Raw genomic sequence first — 17,292 nt, 5'->3', positions numbered from 1 at the left:
TCCCGTAAGGACTGCCTCTCGGAAAAGGAATGGGGAGTGGGGAGGACGAGGCCTCCCTGGTCCTAGGACTGAGGCCATGTGGAATCGTGCAGCATGGCCAGCAGGGCCTGAAACTCGTCCTCACTGAGGGGTGCTTCCAGGGGTCCCGGAGGCTCCTCCTGCCGCAGATGCCCACTCGGAAAAGGCTGTGTGTCTTCCTCCCTCTCTGTGGCTGATAGAAGCTCCTCTAAGAAACTTGAGGCTTCTGCAGAAGATGGGTGCTGTGGGTCCAGGGCAACAGAGAGCCCAGCGGTAGGGGGTGCCTGCCACCGCCAGACAGGGGTCTCAGCGTGTGCAGGCTGCCCAACTGCTGCATCCGGAGCCTGTCCTGTGCTCACGACAAGTCGGGACACCTCGCCCAACCACTGCGGGGCATAGTGGCTACCCAAGGGCCCTGCCTCCTGCACGGGTTGGCAAGGATTGTCATCTGGAGGCAGGGGATTGTCATCTTGGAAGGGCAGGGGTGCCATGCCAGGGTGCTCCTGTTGCCGCTGGCATTCCCCTTGGGTCAGGGGACAAAGATGTGCGTGACGAGCTGAGAGGGACCCTCCCAGAGTCGGTCCCATCAGGGAATGGCTCCTCATGGCTTCAGGAGTGGGAGAGTTGCTTCCTCCCTGCCAGGCTTGGGTGGGCGGGGCCGTAGTGGCCCCCAGGGACTGGCTCCCAAGGCCCCCACAGGAAACCAGAGGGGCAAAGCCCATGGAGAGATCAGGAAGCATCACTGCAGCAAGAGCCTGCATGCTTCCCAGAGGATTGGAAGGAGCCAGAAGCTCAGAGCATTCGGGGACACCGGGCAGGGGGCCGGGGTCCCCCGCGACAGTCAGGTGAGGAATGGCTTCCTGGTTTGCCGCCCGGTCATTCGCGGGGCCACTTCTGCTCTGCCCTGGGTGCCGAGCTCTTCTGTTCTGGAACCAGACCTGGGAGAGAGAAGAGGGGTTGCGGACATGAGAAGGAGTGACAGATGCCACCTCGGCTTGCCCCTTCCCCTGCTCGGCATCTCTCGGGGAGAAGGCCAGGTCTGTTGCTCTGAATCTCAGGGAAGCTCTGTTCCCACCTTTCACCTGGCCCTCTTGAACTAGGGGCAAGTCCCGGGCAACTGTGGACACCTGGTCTGGACGGGATTCCCCTTTGACTGGATGGAACGGCAGCCGCCCAGCTCTGCTCTGCTGAGCTCCCCTCTATAGTGCTCTGCGCAGTCCCTGCCTAGCCCTCTCTTGGATTGCCCGCCGCAGCTTCCCGGCCAGCCATTCCTTGAGTCCTGGGACCAAGACTTAGCTGGCCACCTGCCCTCCTTGCCCAGCCTACTCTAAGTCTTCCGGGCGTCCCTCAGCACTGGACACCCAGTTTCCGATTGGGTCTGATCCAAATGGCAAACCACCTCCTCTGCCTTGGAGGCCTTTCAGCCCGTGCCTCTCGGCCTCACATCCACACACTCGGTCTACAGGCACAGGTCTTCGGCCCCCAGGGGAAGTCATGGACCGCCAGGAGTCCAAATCAACCACACCCGCCTTTGATTTGTCTCTCCGTCTCCTCCGCTGGCTGGATGAGAAGGAGGTTCTCAGGAACGAGCACGTTGAGCCTCCCCTCTTGCCAGGGACAAGACTCGTCAGAGTCCAGGCCCGTGCATGCCACCTTAAAGCAGGCTCACGGGCTCCTGTCCCAAAGGAGTGCCTTCCGTAGAGTCTACTTCCATAGACCATAAAGCTGTTTCACAGGTACTTTACTAGAAACCAGTCTCTCTGGAGCTCAGGGAGAACAAGCCTTCTCAGCTGGGCCCGCCATGGGACCTCTCCCCCCCCGCACCGGGCCAAGAATGCCAGGGCCGATAATCCTAGATGATTAGGTTATCCAGAAAAGCTGTGGCTGGTGGGCAGGATCCATTCCCGCCCTGGGGGTGCTGAGGCCCAGGACACTGACAAACACCTGGCCACTCACAGGAAAGCAACCCCACCCACACTCAGGAAACCCTGGGGGGCCACATGGACAGCGCCCCCAAGCTGTTGAAGCACTGACACTTTGCATGACCTCAAGAGAGGTGGCAACTTTTCCGTTTCCCCACTCCTGTGCTCTCACCATTTCTACACACACGGGCACTGCCACCTCACCTTCATGGCCTCCCCTAGCATCCCCATTTCGGCTGACACATTCTGCTTTTGTGCAGTCCATCCCTTGCAAGGTCCGTGCTTTCCCCCTACTGCCTAGGCACTGGAACCCGTGGATAACCCCGACGAGCCCACGTGTCTCCAGGAATGTCTCAGGGGCCACTCTCCCCTGCACGTTCATCAGCTCACAGGCACCGTCTGCAAATGTACCTGAATGCGGGATTCCGGGAGGCCTGTGAGTCTGGCCAGGTGTTCTCTGGTAGAAATGCTAGGAAATGGGTTCTTCTCAAAGGCTTGAAGGAGGAGACTGGTTTGGGATGGAGAAATGGCTATCCGTCTTCTCCTGCCCTCCTTTGGGAAACGTTCTGAAAGGAGAACAGAGTTAGAAGAAGGGTTGGGAGCCCAGGCACATCCAGCGTGGAAAGACAAATTGGTGTCTGTGTGTGCCTGTGAGTGTGTGAGTGTGTGTGTGTGTGTGTGTGTTCTTGTGCTTTTGCATTTTCCTCATAGCTTCTCCTTCCCTGAGTCCATTAGGTCACCATGGACCCACCCACACAAGCCAGCACTTGCCTCTCAGCCTGAGGTGACCCAAGAAAAGGACTCCGTCCTTTCTGGCACTTTCAGGACAAGAAGACTCAAAGCCTTTCTGTCCCAGCCCAACAACGCACCTGCCCAAGAGGCGGTGTAAACACAGTGTCCATCGCTGGGAACACGAAAGGCAGGGGCAACACGGTAATAGGGGTTCCTTTCCTAAGCCCTCTTGCCAAACCCTTGACAAGCCCACGCAGACCCGTTCCTGTGTGAAGGAGAAGCTCCTGAAGGGACCCGTTTGGTATGCTGGGGACTCACCTGGAGTCCAAGCTGGAGGCTGTTCCTGTCCACACGATGGCCCTTCCACTTGGGCGTTTGCAGACCCCAATCGGCTCTGCCTGAGCTGTCTCGTGCGCTGGTTCTGGAACCACACCTAAGAGGCAAAAGAAGAACCGATGGTCAGGCAGCACTGGTGAACAGGATCTATCTATATCTGTATCTGTATCTGAATGTACATCATCTACGTCTATCTCTGTGTCTATCATCTGGCTACCTCCGTATCTTCCATCCCTTTGTTTCCCTCATACCTAAAGTCTCAGAGTGTTTTGTGTGGGCCACGCGATAACTCTGGGAAAATGATTTCTAGGGGAAGTCGGCCTGGATGCGTTGACCCGTTGGAGTGCCCGGGCCTTGCCCTCCAGTGGTCCCCGTGCTCTCAGACTGAATGACTGGGAATGACTTCAAAGGGCATGGGGTCCCCGGGGATGCCCATGCAGGAGCCAAAGCATCTGAGCTCCCTGCTGGGCATAGAGATTGACATGCACTGGCTTCAGCCAGATTGTGTCCACAACTTGTGCCCCAGGGAGAAGGGAAGAGAAGGGCAAGCCTACCTGGACCCTGGACTCTGGAATGTCTAGCTCTCGGGCCAGTCGTTCTCTGGTGGTGATGCCAGGGTACCGGTTCTGCTGAAACGACGCTTGCAGAGCCTCTTTCTGCCACGGCCTCAAAACAAGCCGCCTCCGTCGGGATCCTGGTGGGAGTGGGCCTTTTGCAGGGAAAATGGCCACTGGGTTAGAAAGGCTTGCATAGGAATGCGAACCGGCTGTGCCGTCTCAGCTCTTCACTTTCTGCCCTGTCCAACCCCTTCCCAGGCCGGAGATTTTTGTCCCTTGGCCACCCACGGATTCACCGGAGAGCCTGCTCGATAGGACCCTGGCAGCCTGCCATCTGCCCGTGGGAACGGGTGGTAGTCCGGGATCTAGGGAGATACCAACCTCTCCCGAGCCATGTGATGGCATGCCAACGAATGAGGAGACCCGCGCCGGCAGTGAGGGAGCAAAGCACCTGAGGAGGAGCAAAGAGGACCCCACTGCTCCTAAGAAACATCCAGGAAAAATCCGGCAGTACATCCCGCCGAGTGCTGCTGCGTTGGCGGTGAAAGTTCCATTTTCGTCAGTGACACCTAAAAGAGGTGCCGAATCTCGACCCATACCCTGCCGCCTGAGATCTAGCTTGCCTATTTTCCAAAGAGGGGCTCTTGTTGGGACTCCTGGCCACCGACTTCAGTTTTGCTTCCGACGGCGGCCATGCGCAAGCCTCTCTCGACCCCCTTCCCCCAATCCTCTGTGGATCAGAACCTTCCAGCATGTGTCGCGGCTGGCAGGGTGGACCCTCTCACTGTCCTGAAGGCCGGAAAGTAATCGGGGCCTTTGGGGAATCCAAGCAGGGAGCGGGACCCCTGAGGGGAACTTACTCCTTGATGTGCCGGTGGGAGCCATGCCGCTGGAGTGCCTCGGGTCCCAGAGCCCTGGCCGGTCGACTGGGCGGGACCCTGGAGCGTGCGACTTATCAAAGCCCAGGATGGCCCACCCCCAATCAGTTTGACAGCTCCCGGCGGTAGCCCTGCCTTCAGTGGCTCCGACCTTTGGGAGAAGAGGTGTTCAGCAGGACTTCGGGACCGCTTGAGCTGAGAGCTGGACCTGGGCCGGTGGATGTGCCCGCCCCACCCTCCTCTGCATGGAACGTGCCTCTCCCACTCCCGCAAGCTTGTCTCCAGGATGACAGCCCTGACATCGAACAGTGCTGTTGAGACTCTGGGGACGGTTAGGGCCGATTTAGTGTTCAAGCCCGTTTAACTATTAGGGCCTGCTTAGCCAGAGCGACTCCATTTTGCCTAGGTAGCCATACTGTTGTTTCCATCCACGGACTTCTTTCCCGGAATCAACGCCCCAGTAGTTCCTGGGATCGGTTCCGGGTATGGATTCCGGCCGTAAACGCCCTAACCACAGAAGCCACGTGCCTTGAGGTCTGCGGTTATGCTCTATACAACCAGCCTGTGAGATCGGGACGGGGTCGCTCTCTTCGGAGGCGGCCCTGGCCCGTCAGTCTGACTTCTAATGCTGGGCATAGACTAAAGCTTTGCATTACGTTCACTTCGTCTCAGTCTCGTTCCCCTGGCCGGTCAGTCTGACTTCTAATGCTTGCCATAGTATAAAGCTTTGCATAGCTCTCGCTTTGCCTCAGTCTCGTTCCTTTGATAACGGACCCCATGTGGGACTGTGTCTAGGACTGGGCCCGGTGAAGGCCTTTCCACTCTTGTTTCAGATTCTGGCATGTGGGTGTGGAACGCGAGTCCCCTTTGGCCACCCAAGACGAGCCTCCTAACTAAGTTCCCGTCTATTGCATCGCATGGCTTTCTATCTTTCTTTCCACCGTTTACACGTACTGTGTATTTATCGGGACGTCGGTCATGTTTCGTTGGACAGCTTTCCTTTTCTCCCCTTTGATTTTATGTTTGCTGATTTTTGTATTACTTGAAAAAAAAGTATGTGGCAAATGCCCTGGTATTTTCACCTTCCCCCGCCAATTGGGACCGGTCACCCACTTCGCTCGGTGTCTAGGCGCCCTCCACGTTTGGGGAATCCGTTTCCGAAGACACCCAGGCAGGTCCCAGGCAGCTGGTGAAGCAACGCTTCCCTGTGGAGCCAGGCAGGAGACTGAGATCACACAGCTGAGATAGGAGGCACGTAAGAGAGAGATTTCAAGCCAGCCATCGCCATGTATGTGGAATGGATTGGTCCACAGCCTTAGCTGCTTGCGGGGACAAGGGAACCACAAGTTCGGAGGAAAGGCATGGGACGTGTGAACGTGCAGTGTTTGGGACCAGTGGAGATGCTACCATGTCCTGGTCTAAGGGAATCAACGCTCTCCGCCGTCTGAGACGGATTCAGGCCTCCCTAGGTTTCCCAGAGAGAAATAGTCTGTGCTATGATGACTGCATCACGTTGGGTTTCCACTGGCTCCACCTGGTGTTCCTATTCTTGACTGCTCTTGGCAGGGCGTGTCCAGAGAGACTTGAGCTCTCAGTGGAGAGCCCTGCCTAATGACCTAGGAGGAGACGACAGCTCCCATAACCTGGGAAGCAGATGGAGAGATTCAGATCAATTCAAAACAGAATGGAAACGGAAGGGCCAAGTTGCCTCTCCTATGAGGCTGGGGTTTTTCAGTTGTGCTGGAAGGGTGGTGGTGGTGCTGCTGCTGTGCACGTGTGTGTGTGTGTGTGTGTGTGTGTGTGTGTGCGCGCGCGTGTGTTTACAAAATACCCAACTCCGCTTACATTGTAGTGGTCCCTTCAGTGGTTAAAAGGAAGATGAGATGGAATGTGCCATCAGTCGGCCACTACAGTGGATTCCCAGAACCGGCCAGTTATTGAATCGGCCAGGCAACTACCAAGCAACCCAACAACCAACCAGCGGCCCAGAAGGAAACAGTACACAGAGGACCAAATGACGCTCCCGTTACCTTTAGGCTCACAATGCTCCGCAATTCCATCAGGTGAACCACCACAGGGAGCCAAGTAGAAGCCAGTAGAAACAGGCGGCGAAGGGGTCATTTTCGCAGGACGTGACGGCAGTCCCAGAGCATTTCCTAATGGTAGGGGTGAGTGTGTGTGGGGGTCAGAGGGTGTGCTTGTGCTTCCGTCCCAGAGAAACCAGTGGCTTTCGGTCAAGAAAGAGCATCTGCAGAAACAGAGGAATCGCATCTCCTGGAAGCTCGAGGGGATCTCCCCGGCCAGGGAGTTGGTGGATCTCTTAACTGGGCTTGTCCCAGTGGTGGCTTGCAGCACGAGGAGACAGGTGGGCAGGGGGCCTCCACAGAGGGTGCCCTAGAACATTTTGTGCGCCATGTCCTGAACACAGTGGTTTGAGGAATGCCCAAAACCCCCACGGTGGTCAAGTGCCAGGTCCTGACTGGAGCCTGTCGGGGCACCTGACCATTGGCGCAGCTCTCTGTGGCTTTTCCAGACATTGCTGTCCTGACATTGCAGGTGGTCTCCAGGCACTGCCTGAGGCTGACCCTCAACAAGACGAAGAGCAGTCCTGAAGCCCCGAGACGCTGTCCCGCAGACACGTGGATCCTGTTTGTGGTCCCTCCTTCTTCGGCTTGGGTGATCTCTACCGGAGGGCGAGACGATCACTTTGAGGGATCCCGCGGGTGGCACAGCTGGGGGAAGAGGCCCTCACAGATCAGAGGCCCTGGGCCCTTGGCCTCCAAGGCCACGAGTATCAAGACGCTAACGGGCAGACTTCCTCCAGCTTCCACATGGACATCTCCTCTGGCAAGCTCTTTTCCAGAGTGGTGCTGCGTGTTGCACACATGCCAGGGGCTTGAGACCTCACTGATATGCGTGGCACTGGTCACGCATGGACAGGACAGGCTCCAGGGCTCATGTCCGTACTTGAGAATCTGGTGTGGCTGGCCTTGGACCACAATGTGGCTGCAGCCCCGCTCTTGCCTCCCCATCATGTGTGCAGAACGGCCAGCCCCAAGAGTCCACAGACCTTGCAAACACTATCAGAGGAGACCGAGGTCCTGCCAACGCCACAAGAGAGCCACTCCGCCACGTAGCTTCTCTAGACAAAACCCAAACCCCATCTGTCCCGAGGACACCTTGGCTAGGCATATTCCAGGTATCCTAACCCATTCTGCTCGGGGAGGGAGAGACACTACTTTCCACCGAGTCTACCAAAGCCTCAGGTAGATGTGTCCATAGAGCCAACTGAAGAACAAAACACTAGGGCGGGTGAGGTGTGGAGGGTTTCCAGCACAAGCTCCATCCACAGAGACATATCAGCGATCCACCTGTGGACCTCGGCCCCTAGCAACGTGGGGCTACAGATATACTTGTGCATAAGCGCGTGTGGATAGCGATAGAGATCGAGTTGGATGGAAGTGACCGAGATTAGACTCCTTTGGTTCCTTGCAACTTGCAACACATACGTGTTGGTCATGGGTTTAGGGGTGGACTCAAGAAACCAAATCCACAATCTCTCATCTCCCAGGGCCTATGGGAAAGGGGTAGGGCCAGAATAAAAACCCAAGGAAATAACCCAGCGACGCCCACCTTAGGCTACTAAAGGTGTTGACCACATTCCTTTCCCCGGAGGTTCTGTACCCGTACTCTAAGAAGCATAAGCATGATCGTGAGACTGTGTGGACATCTGTAGGTGTCCACGTGTGAAAGAAAATGAGATAGAGGGAGAGGGAAAGAGACAGAAATCTGAAGAAAGGGAAGGAGAGACAAGGAGGAAGGGCAGGGGCAAAAAGCAAGGTTGGGGGGCAGTGACTCATTGCCTGCCTCCCATGATGAGCCTTAAATATGAATATGACCTCAGCTGAGAAGAGTGGGGTCAGGTACAATGTGCATGAAACGACGTCCACTTGTGCGCCACCTACATCCCTTGGAGGAATGCTTGCACAGAAGGCACCGTCCATGCAGGCGGAGGGGGATGAGTGCTGGGAAGTGTCAGTGCTGCCTCTCTGGCTTGTCTGTGCCAGAAGCTGTGAACTAGACGTGGGCATGCCGATGGCTAGCACAGTCCGTCCCCGGCCCAGAAAGCATCGCCCGTCTCTGAGGATGGACAAGCATGACCGGACGGTTGGGGAACGGAAGGAATCATGACCAAGACACCGCACTGGGGAGGCAAAGATAGGTTTATTATAGCAATGGAGTGTCCCACGGGCCTTGAAAATCCAGGATGGATTTCCTCACAGTTCCCTTTCGCAAGGGAGAGGAATGACCCCGCTAAAGGAAGATCACAAGGACGCTGACAGGGAATATCTGCCTTCTTCCTGAGAAGCGAGGGAATATCGTTTGTAGAGAGGCATGCCGATAGACACCAACCAGAGAGAGGGGGGGAAAAAAAAATTGCAAAGGTTCTGGAAAGAACCACATTGGTCCCCCACATTTCTGGAATGCCTTCTGAGACTGACTGTGGCCCCCGGAGCTGTCAATCTGTGTCCACTGGAAAGGCTCCGGGGCAAATAAGCCAGGCAAAGTCCACAGGTCATTGTGGAGTTGGGATGGGACAGGATCACTGGGCGATGGGGGCCTGTGGTCATTTCCCGTTTGGCCGGTTCCAAGCCCTCCCAGCCCGGATGGCTTGGCCTCCCTGGGCTCCCTCAGTGGGACATGTAGCGTGCTGTCTTGGTCTACACGCTCAGCTTCTGCAGATTGCACGTTCTGCCTCAGCAGGAGGCAAAGGCATGAGGAGGTGTCCTCCTTCGACCTCTCTTCCTTGCTTGGGTTTGCTGCCAGGGCCAGGGTTTCCCTGGCCCCAGAGTCGAGGGTGATGGCAGGGAGGAGGGCCGGTGTGTGTCCCGCCAGTGGTCAGTCAGGTGTCGTGGAGGGTGTAAACTGCCCAGTGTCCTTGAAGCCTTCAGGTGCCTTGTGGAGATTGATGACCATCGGGAATGCCACGGAGCCCCGTCCACGGGGCATTGAGGAACGCCCTTCTTTCTTTCCAAGAGACAGTTGCTCCTTTAGGCCTCGGGCTTCCTCTGGAGCATGAGCATTGCTTCCTGTTCCTTGGCCTTGCTGTCCCGTAAGGACTGCCTCTCGGAAAAGGAATGGGGAGTGGGGAGGACGAGGCCTCCCTGGTCCTAGGACTGAGGCCATGTGGAATCGTGCAGCATGGCCAGCAGGGCCTGAAACTCGTCCTCACTGAGGGGTGCTTCCAGGGGTCCCGGAGGCTCCTCCTGCCGCAGATGCCCACTCGGAAAAGGCTGTGTGTCTTCCTCCCTCTCTGTGGCTGATAGAAGCTCCTCTAAGAAACTTGAGGCTTCTGCAGAAGATGGGTGCTGTGGGTCCAGGGCAACAGAGAGCCCAGCGGTAGGGGGTGCCTGCCACCGCCAGCCAGGGGTCTCAGCGTGTGCAGGCTGCCCAACTGCTGCATCCGGAGCCTGTCCTGTGCTCACGACAAGTCGGGACACCTCGCCCAACCACTGCGGGGCATAGTGGCTACCCAAGGGCCCTGCCTCCTGCACGGGTTGGCAAGGATTGTCATCTGGAGGCAGGGGATTGTCATCTTGGAAGGGCAGGGGTGCCATGCCAGGGTGCTCCTGTTGCCGCTGGCATTCCCCTTGGGTCAGGGGACAAAGATGTGCGTGACGAGCTGAGAGGGACCCTCCCAGAGTCGGTCCCATCAGGGAATGGCTCCTCATGGCTTCAGGAGTGGGAGAGTTGCTTCCTCCCTGCCAGGCTTGGGTGGGCGGGGCCGTAGTGGCCCCCAGGGACTGGCTCCCAAGGCCCCCACAGGAAACCAGAGGGGCAAAGCCCATGGAGAGATCAGGAAGCATCACTGCAGCAAGAGCCTGCATGCTTCCCAGAGGATTGGAAGGAGCCAGAAGCTCAGAGCATTCGGGGACACCGGGCAGGGGGCCGGGGTCCCCCGCGACAGTCAGGTGAGGAATGGCTTCCTGGTTTGCCGCCCGGTCATTCGCGGGGCCACTTCTGCTCTGCCCTGGGTGCCGAGCTCTTCTGTTCTGGAACCAGACCTGGGAGAGAGAAGAGGGGTTGCGGACATGAGAAGGAGTGACAGATGCCACCTCGGCTTGCCCCTTCCCCTGCTCGGCATCTCTCGGGGAGAAGGCCAGGTCTGTTGCTCTGAATCTCAGGGAAGCTCTGTTCCCACCTTTCACCTGGCCCTCTTGAACTAGGGGCAAGTCCCGGGCAACTGTGGACACCTGGTCTGGACGGGATTCCCCTTTGACTGGATGGAACGGCAGCCGCCCAGCTCTGCTCTGCTGAGCTCCCCTCTATAGTGCTCTGCGCAGTCCCTGCCTAGCCCTCTCTTGGATTGCCCGCCGCAGCTTCCCGGCCAGCCATTCCTTGAGTCCTGGGACCAAGACTTAGCTGGCCACCTGCCCTCCTTGCCCAGCCTACTCTAAGTCTTCCGGGCGTCCCTCAGCACTGGACCCCCAGTTTCCGATTGGGTCTGATCCAAATGGCAAACCACCTCCTCTGCCTTGGAGGCCTTCAGCCCGTGCCTCTCGGCCTCACATCCACACACTCGGTCTACAGGCACAGGTCTTCGGCCCCCAGGGGAAGTCATGGACCGCCAGGAGTCCAAATCAACCACACCCGCCTTTGATTTGTCTCTCCGTCTCCTCCGCTGGCTGGATGAGAAGGAGGTTCTCAGGAACGAGCACGTTGAGCCTCCCCTCTTGCCAGGGACAAGACTCGTCAGAGTCCAGGCCCGTGCATGCCACCTTAAAGCAGGCTCACGGGCTCCTGTCCCAAAGGAGTGCCTTCCGTAGAGTCTACTTCCATAGACCATAAAGCTGTTTCACAGGTACTTTACTAGAAACCAGTCTCTCTGGAGCTCAGGGAGAACAAGCCTTCTCAGCTGGGCCCGCCATGGGACCTCTCCCCCCCCCCCCCCCCGCACCGGGCCAAGAATGCCAGGGCCGATAATCCTAGATGATTAGGTTATCCAGAAAAGCTGTGGCTGGTGGGCAGGATCCATTCCCGCCCTGGGGGTGCTGAGGCCCAGGACACTGACAAACACCTGGCCACTCACAGGAAAGCAACCCCACCCACACTCAGGAAACCCTGGGGGGCCACATGGACAGCGCCCCCAAGCTGTTGAAGCACTGACACTTTGCATGACCTCAAGAGAGGTGGCAACTTTTCCGTTTCCCCACTCCTGTGCTCTCACCATTTCTACACACACGGGCACTGCCACCTCACCTTCATGGCCTCCCCTAGCATCCCCATTTCGGCTGACACATTCTGCTTTTGTGCAGTCCATCCCTTGCAAGGTCCGTGCTTTCCCCCTACTGCCTAGGCACTGGAACCCGTGGATAACCCCGACGAGCCCACGTGTCTCCAGGAATGTCTCAGGGGCCACTCTCCCCTGCACGTTCATCAGCTCACAGGCACCGTCTGCAAATGTACCTGAATGCGGGATTCCGGGAGGCCTGTGAGTCTGGCCAGGTGTTCTCTGGTAGAAATGCTAGGAAATGGGTTCTTCTCAAAGGCTTGAAGGAGGAGACTGGTTTGGGATGGAGAAATGGCTATCCGTCTTCTCCTGCCCTCCTTTGGGAAACATTCTGAAAGGAGAACAGAGTTAGAAGAAGGGTTGGGAGCCCAGGCACATCCAGCGTGGAAAGACAAATTGGTGTCTGTGTGTGCCTGTGAGTGTGTGAGTGTGTGTGTGTGTGTGTGTTCTTGTGCTTTTGCATTTTCCTCATAGCTTCTCCTTCCCTGAGTCCATTAGGTCACCATGGACCCACCCACACAAGCCAGCACTTGCCTCTCAGCCTGAGGTGACCCAAGAAAAGGACTCCGTCCTTTCTGGCACTTTCAGGACAAGAAGACTCAAAGCCTTTCTGTCCCAGCCCAACAACGCACCTGCCCAAGAGGCGGTGTAAACACAGTGTCCATCGCTGGGAACACGAAAGGCAGGGGCAACACGGTAATAGGGGTTCCTTTCCTAAGCCCTCTTGCCAAACCCTTGACAAGCCCACGCAGACCCGTTCCTGTGTGAAGGAGAAGCTCCTGAAGGGACCCGTTTGGTATGCTGGGGACTCACCTGGAGTCCAAGCTGGAGGCTGTTCCTGTCCACACGATGGCCCTTCCACTTGGGCGTTTGCAGACCCCAATCGGCTCTGCCTGAGCTGTCTCGTGCGCTGGTTCTGGAACCACACCTAAGAGGCAAAAGAAGAACCGATGGTCAGGCAGCACTGGTGAACAGGATCTATCTATATCTGTATCTGTATCTGAATGTACATCATCTACGTCTATCTCTGTGTCTATCATCTGGCTACCTCCGTATCTTCCATCCCTTTGTTTCCCTCATACCTAAAGTCTCAGAGTGTTTTGTGTGGGCCACGCGATAACTCTGGGAAAATGATTTCTAGGGGAAGTCGGCCTGGATGCGTTGACCCGTTGGAGTGCCCGGGCCTTGCCCTCCAGTGGTCCCCGTGCTCTCAGACTGAATGACTGGGAATGACTTCAAAGGGCATGGGGTCCCCGGGGATGCCCATGCAGGAGCCAAAGCATCTGAGCTCCCTGCTGGGCATAGAGATTGACATGCACTGGCTTCAGCCAGATTGTGTCCACAACTTGTGCCCCAGGGAGAAGGGAAGAGAAGGGCAAGCCTACCTGGACCCTGGACTCTGGAATGTCTAGCTCTCGGGCCAGTCGTTCTCTGGTGGTGATGCCAGGGTACCGGTTCTGCTGAAACGACGCTTGCAGAGCCTCTTTCTGCCACGGCCTCAAAACAAGCCGCCTCCGTCGGGATCCTGGTGGGAGTGGGCCTTTTGCAGGGAAAATGGCCACTGGGTTAGAAAGGCTTGCATAGGAATGCGAACCGGCTGTGCCGTCTCAGCTCTTCACTTTCTGCCCTGTCCAACCCCTTCCCAGGCCGGAGATTTTTGTCCCTTGGCCACCCACGGATTCACCGGAGAGCCTGCTCGATAGGACCCTGGCAGCCTGCCATCTGCCCGTGGGAACGGGTGGTAGTCCGGGATCTAGGGAGATACCAACCTCTCCCGAGCCATGTGATGGCATGCCAACGAATGAGGAGACCCGCGCCGGCAGTGAGGGAGCAAAGCACCTGAGGAGGAGCAAAGAGGACCCCACTGCTCCTAAGAAACATCCAGGAAAAATCCGGCAGTACATCCCGCCGAGTGCTGCTGCGTTGGCGGTGAAAGTTCCATTTTCGTCAGTGACACCTAAAAGAGGTGCCGAATCTCGACCCATACCCTGCCGCCTGAGATCTAGCTTGCCTATTTTCCAAAGAGGGGCTCTTGTTGGGACTCCTGGCCACCGACTTCAGTTTTGCTTCCGACGGCGGCCATGCGCAAGCCTCTCTCGACCCCCTTCCCCCAATCCTCTGTGGATCAGAACCTTCCAGCATGTGTCGCGGCTGGCAGGGTGGACCCTCTCACTGTCCTGAAGGCCGGAAAGTAATCGGGGCCTTTGGGGAATCCAAGCAGGGAGCGGGACCCCTGAGGGGAACTTACTCCTTGATGTGCCGGTGGGAGCCATGCCGCTGGAGTGCCTCGGGTCCCAGAGCCCTGGCCGGTCGACTGGGCGGGACCCTGGAGCGTGCGACTTATCAAAGCCCAGGATGGCCCACCCCCAATCAGTTTGACAGCTCCCGGCGGTAGCCCTGCCTTCAGTGGCTCCGACCTTTGGGAGAAGAGGTGTTCAGCAGGACTTCGGGACCGCTTGAGCTGAGAGCTGGACCTGGGCCGGTGGATGTGCCCGCCCCACCCTCCTCTGCATGGAACGTGCCTCTCCCACTCCCGCAAGCTTGTCTCCAGGATGACAGCCCTGACATCGAACAGTGCTGTTGAGACTCTGGGGACGGTTAGGGCCGATTTAGTGTTCAAGCCCGTTTAACTATTAGGGCCTGCTTAGCCAGAGCGACTCCATTTTGCCTAGGTAGCCATACTGTTGTTTCCATCCACGGACTTCTTTCCCGGAATCAACGCCCCAGTAGTTCCTGGGATCGGTTCCGGGTATGGATTCCGGCCGTAAACGCCCTAACCACAGAAGCCACGTGCCTTGAGGTCTGCGGTTATGCTCTATACAACCAGCCTGTGAGATCGGGACGGGGTCGCTCTCTTCGGAGGCGGCCCTGGCCCGTCAGTCTGACTTCTAATGCTGGGCATAGACTAAAGCTTTGCATTACGTTCACTTCGTCTCAGTCTCGTTCCCCTGGCCGGTCAGTCTGACTTCTAATGCTTGCCATAGTATAAAGCTTTGCATAGCTCTCGCTTTGCCTCAGTCTCGTTCCTTTGATAACGGACCCCATGTGGGACTGTGTCTAGGACTGGGCCCGGTGAAGGCCTTTCCACTCTTGTTTCAGATTCTGGCATGTGGGTGTGGAACGCGAGTCCCCTTTGGCCACCCAAGACGAGCCTCCTAACTAAGTTCCCGTCTATTGCATCGCATGGCTTTCTATCTTTCTTTCCACCGTTTACACGTACTGTGTATTTATCGGGACGTCGGTCATGTTTCGTTGGACAGCTTTCCTTTTCTCCCCTTTGATTTTATGTTTGCTGATTTTTGTATTACTTGAAAAAAAGTATGTGGCAAATGCCCTGGTATTTTCACCTTCCCCCGCCAATTGGGACCGGTCACCCACTTCGCTCGGTGTCTAGGCGCCCTCCACGTTTGGGGAATCCGTTTCCGAAGACACCCAGGCAGGTCCCAGGCAGCTGGTGAAGCAACGCTTCCCTGTGGAGCCAGGCAGGAGACTGAGATCACACAGCTGAGATAGGAGGCACGTAAGAGAGAGATTTCAAGCCAGCCATCGCCATGTATGTGGAATGGATTGGTCCACAGCCTTAGCTGCTTGCGGGGACAAGGGAACCACAAGTTCGGAGGAAAGGCATGGGACGTGTGAACGTGCAGTGTTTGGGACCAGTGGAGATGCTACCATGTCCTGGTCTAAGGGAATCAACGCTCTCCGCCGTCTGAGACGGATTCAGGCCTCCCTAGGTTTCCCAGAGAGAAATAGTCTGTGCTATGATGACTGCATCACGTTGGGTTTCCACTGGCTCCACCTGGTGTTCCTATTCTTGACTGCTCTTGGCAGGGCGTGTCCAGAGAGACTTGAGCTCTCAGTGGAGAGCCCTGCCTTATGACCTAGGAGGAGACGACAGCTCCCATAACCTGGGAAGCAGATGGAGAGATTCAGATCAATTCAAAACAGAATGGAAACGGAAGGGCCAAGTTGCCTCTCCTATGAGGCTGGGGTTTTTCAGTTGTGCTGGAAGGGTGGTGGTGGTGCTGCTGCTGTGCACGTGTGTGTGTGTGTGTGTGTGTGTTTGTGTGTGCGCGCGCGCGCGCGCGTGCAGGCGCGTGCGCGCGTGTGTTTACAAAATACCCAACTCCGCTTACATTGTAGTGGTCCCTTCAGTGGTTAAAAGGAAGATGAGTTGGAATGTGCCATCAGTCGACCACTACAGTGGATTCCCAGAACCGGCCAGTTATTGAATCGGCCAGGCAACTACCAAGCAACCCAACAACCAACCAGCGGCCCAGAAGGAAACAGTACACAGAGGACCAAATGATGCTCCCGTTGCCTTTGGCTCACAGGGCTCCACAATTCCATCAGGTGAACCACAGGGAGACAATTAGAAGCCAGTAGAAACAGGCGGCGAAGGGGTCATTTTCGCAGGACGTGACGGCAGTCCCAGAGCATTTCCTAATGGTAGGGGTGAGTGTGTGTGGGGGTCAGAGGGTGTGCTTTTGCTTCTGTCCCAGAGAAACCAGTGGCTTTCAGTCAAGAAAGAGCATCTGCAGAAAAATAGGAATCGCATCTTCTGGAAGCTCGAGGGGATCTCCCCGGCCAGGGAGTTGGTGGCTCTCCTAACTGGGCTCGTCCGAGTGGTGGCTTGCAGCACGAGGAGACAGGGGGGCAGGGGGCCTCCACAGAGGGTGCCCTAGGCTTTTTGGGCGCCGTGTCCTGAACACAGTGGTTTGAAGAATGCCCCAAACCCCCACGATGGTCAAGTGCCAAGTCCTGACTGGAGCCTGTCGGGGCACCTGACCATTGGCGCAGCTCTCTGTGGCTTTTCCAGACATTGCTGTCCTGACATTGCAGGTGGTCTCCAGGCACTGCCTGAGGCTGACCCTCAACAAGTCGAAGAGCAGTCCTGAAGCCCCGAGACGATGTCCCGCAGACACGTGGATCCTGTTTGTGGTCCCTCCTTCTTCGGCTTGGGTGATCTCTACCGGAGGGTGAGACGATCACTTTGAGGGATCCCTGGGGTGGCACAGCTTGGTGAAGAGGCCCTCACAGATCAGAGGCCCTGGGCCCTTGTCCTCCAGGGCCACGAGTATCAAGACGCTAACGGGCAGACTTCCTCCAGCTTCCACATGGACATCTCCTCTGGCAAGCTCTTTTCCAGAGTGGTGCTGCGTGTTTCACACATGCCAGGGGCTTGAGACCTCACTGATATGCGTGGCACTGGCCACGCATGGACAGGACAGGCTCCAGGGCTCATGTCCGTACTTGAGAATCTGGTGTGGCTGGCCTTGGACCACAATGTGGCTGCAGCCCCGCTCTTGCCTCCCCATCATGTGTGCAGAACGGCCAGCCCCAAGAGTCCACAGACCTTGCAAACACTATCAGAGGAGACCGAGGTCCTGCCAATGCCACAAGAAAGCCACTCCGCCACGTAGCTTCTCTAGACAAAACCCAAACCCCATCTGTCCCGAGGACACCTTGGCTAGGCACATTGCAGGTATCCTAACCCATTCTGCTCGGGGAGGGAGAGACACTATTTTCCACCCTGTCTAACAAATCCTCGAATAGAT

General features: G+C 57.0%; 2 protein-coding genes across 2 annotated transcripts; both read right to left on the bottom strand.

Annotated features, from left to right (window-relative positions):
* Positions 1-62: 62 nt before the first annotated feature.
* Positions 63-4,637, bottom strand: LOC125101254 (double homeobox protein 4-like protein 4). Its single transcript, XM_047731832.1, has 5 exons — positions 4,426-4,637; positions 3,563-3,702; positions 2,991-3,105; positions 2,352-2,506; positions 63-956 (listed from the first exon to the last, which is right to left on the bottom strand). Exons 1-5 carry the CDS (start codon positions 4,448-4,450, stop codon positions 63-65), a joined length of 1,329 nt encoding a protein of 442 aa, XP_047587788.1. The 5' UTR covers positions 4,451-4,637.
* Positions 4,638-9,249: 4,612 nt separating this feature from the next.
* LOC125101253 (double homeobox protein 4-like protein 4) lies at positions 9,250-14,194 on the bottom strand. Its single transcript, XM_047731831.1, has 5 exons — positions 13,983-14,194; positions 13,120-13,259; positions 12,269-12,662; positions 11,911-12,065; positions 9,250-10,508 (listed from the first exon to the last, which is right to left on the bottom strand). The coding sequence occupies exons 1-5, from the start codon at positions 14,005-14,007 to the stop codon at positions 9,615-9,617; spliced, it is 1,608 nt and encodes a 535-aa protein (XP_047587787.1). The 5' UTR covers positions 14,008-14,194; the 3' UTR covers positions 9,250-9,614.
* Positions 14,195-17,292: the final 3,098 nt, after the last annotated feature.

The sequence above is a fragment of the Lutra lutra genome, chromosome 5 (genome assembly GCF_902655055.1).
Source record: "Lutra lutra chromosome 5, mLutLut1.2, whole genome shotgun sequence".
Taxonomy (NCBI): Eukaryota; Metazoa; Chordata; class Mammalia; order Carnivora; family Mustelidae; genus Lutra; species Lutra lutra.
Note: the sequence above shows the minus strand (reverse complement) of the source record. Positions and strands in the feature narration are given on the sequence as shown.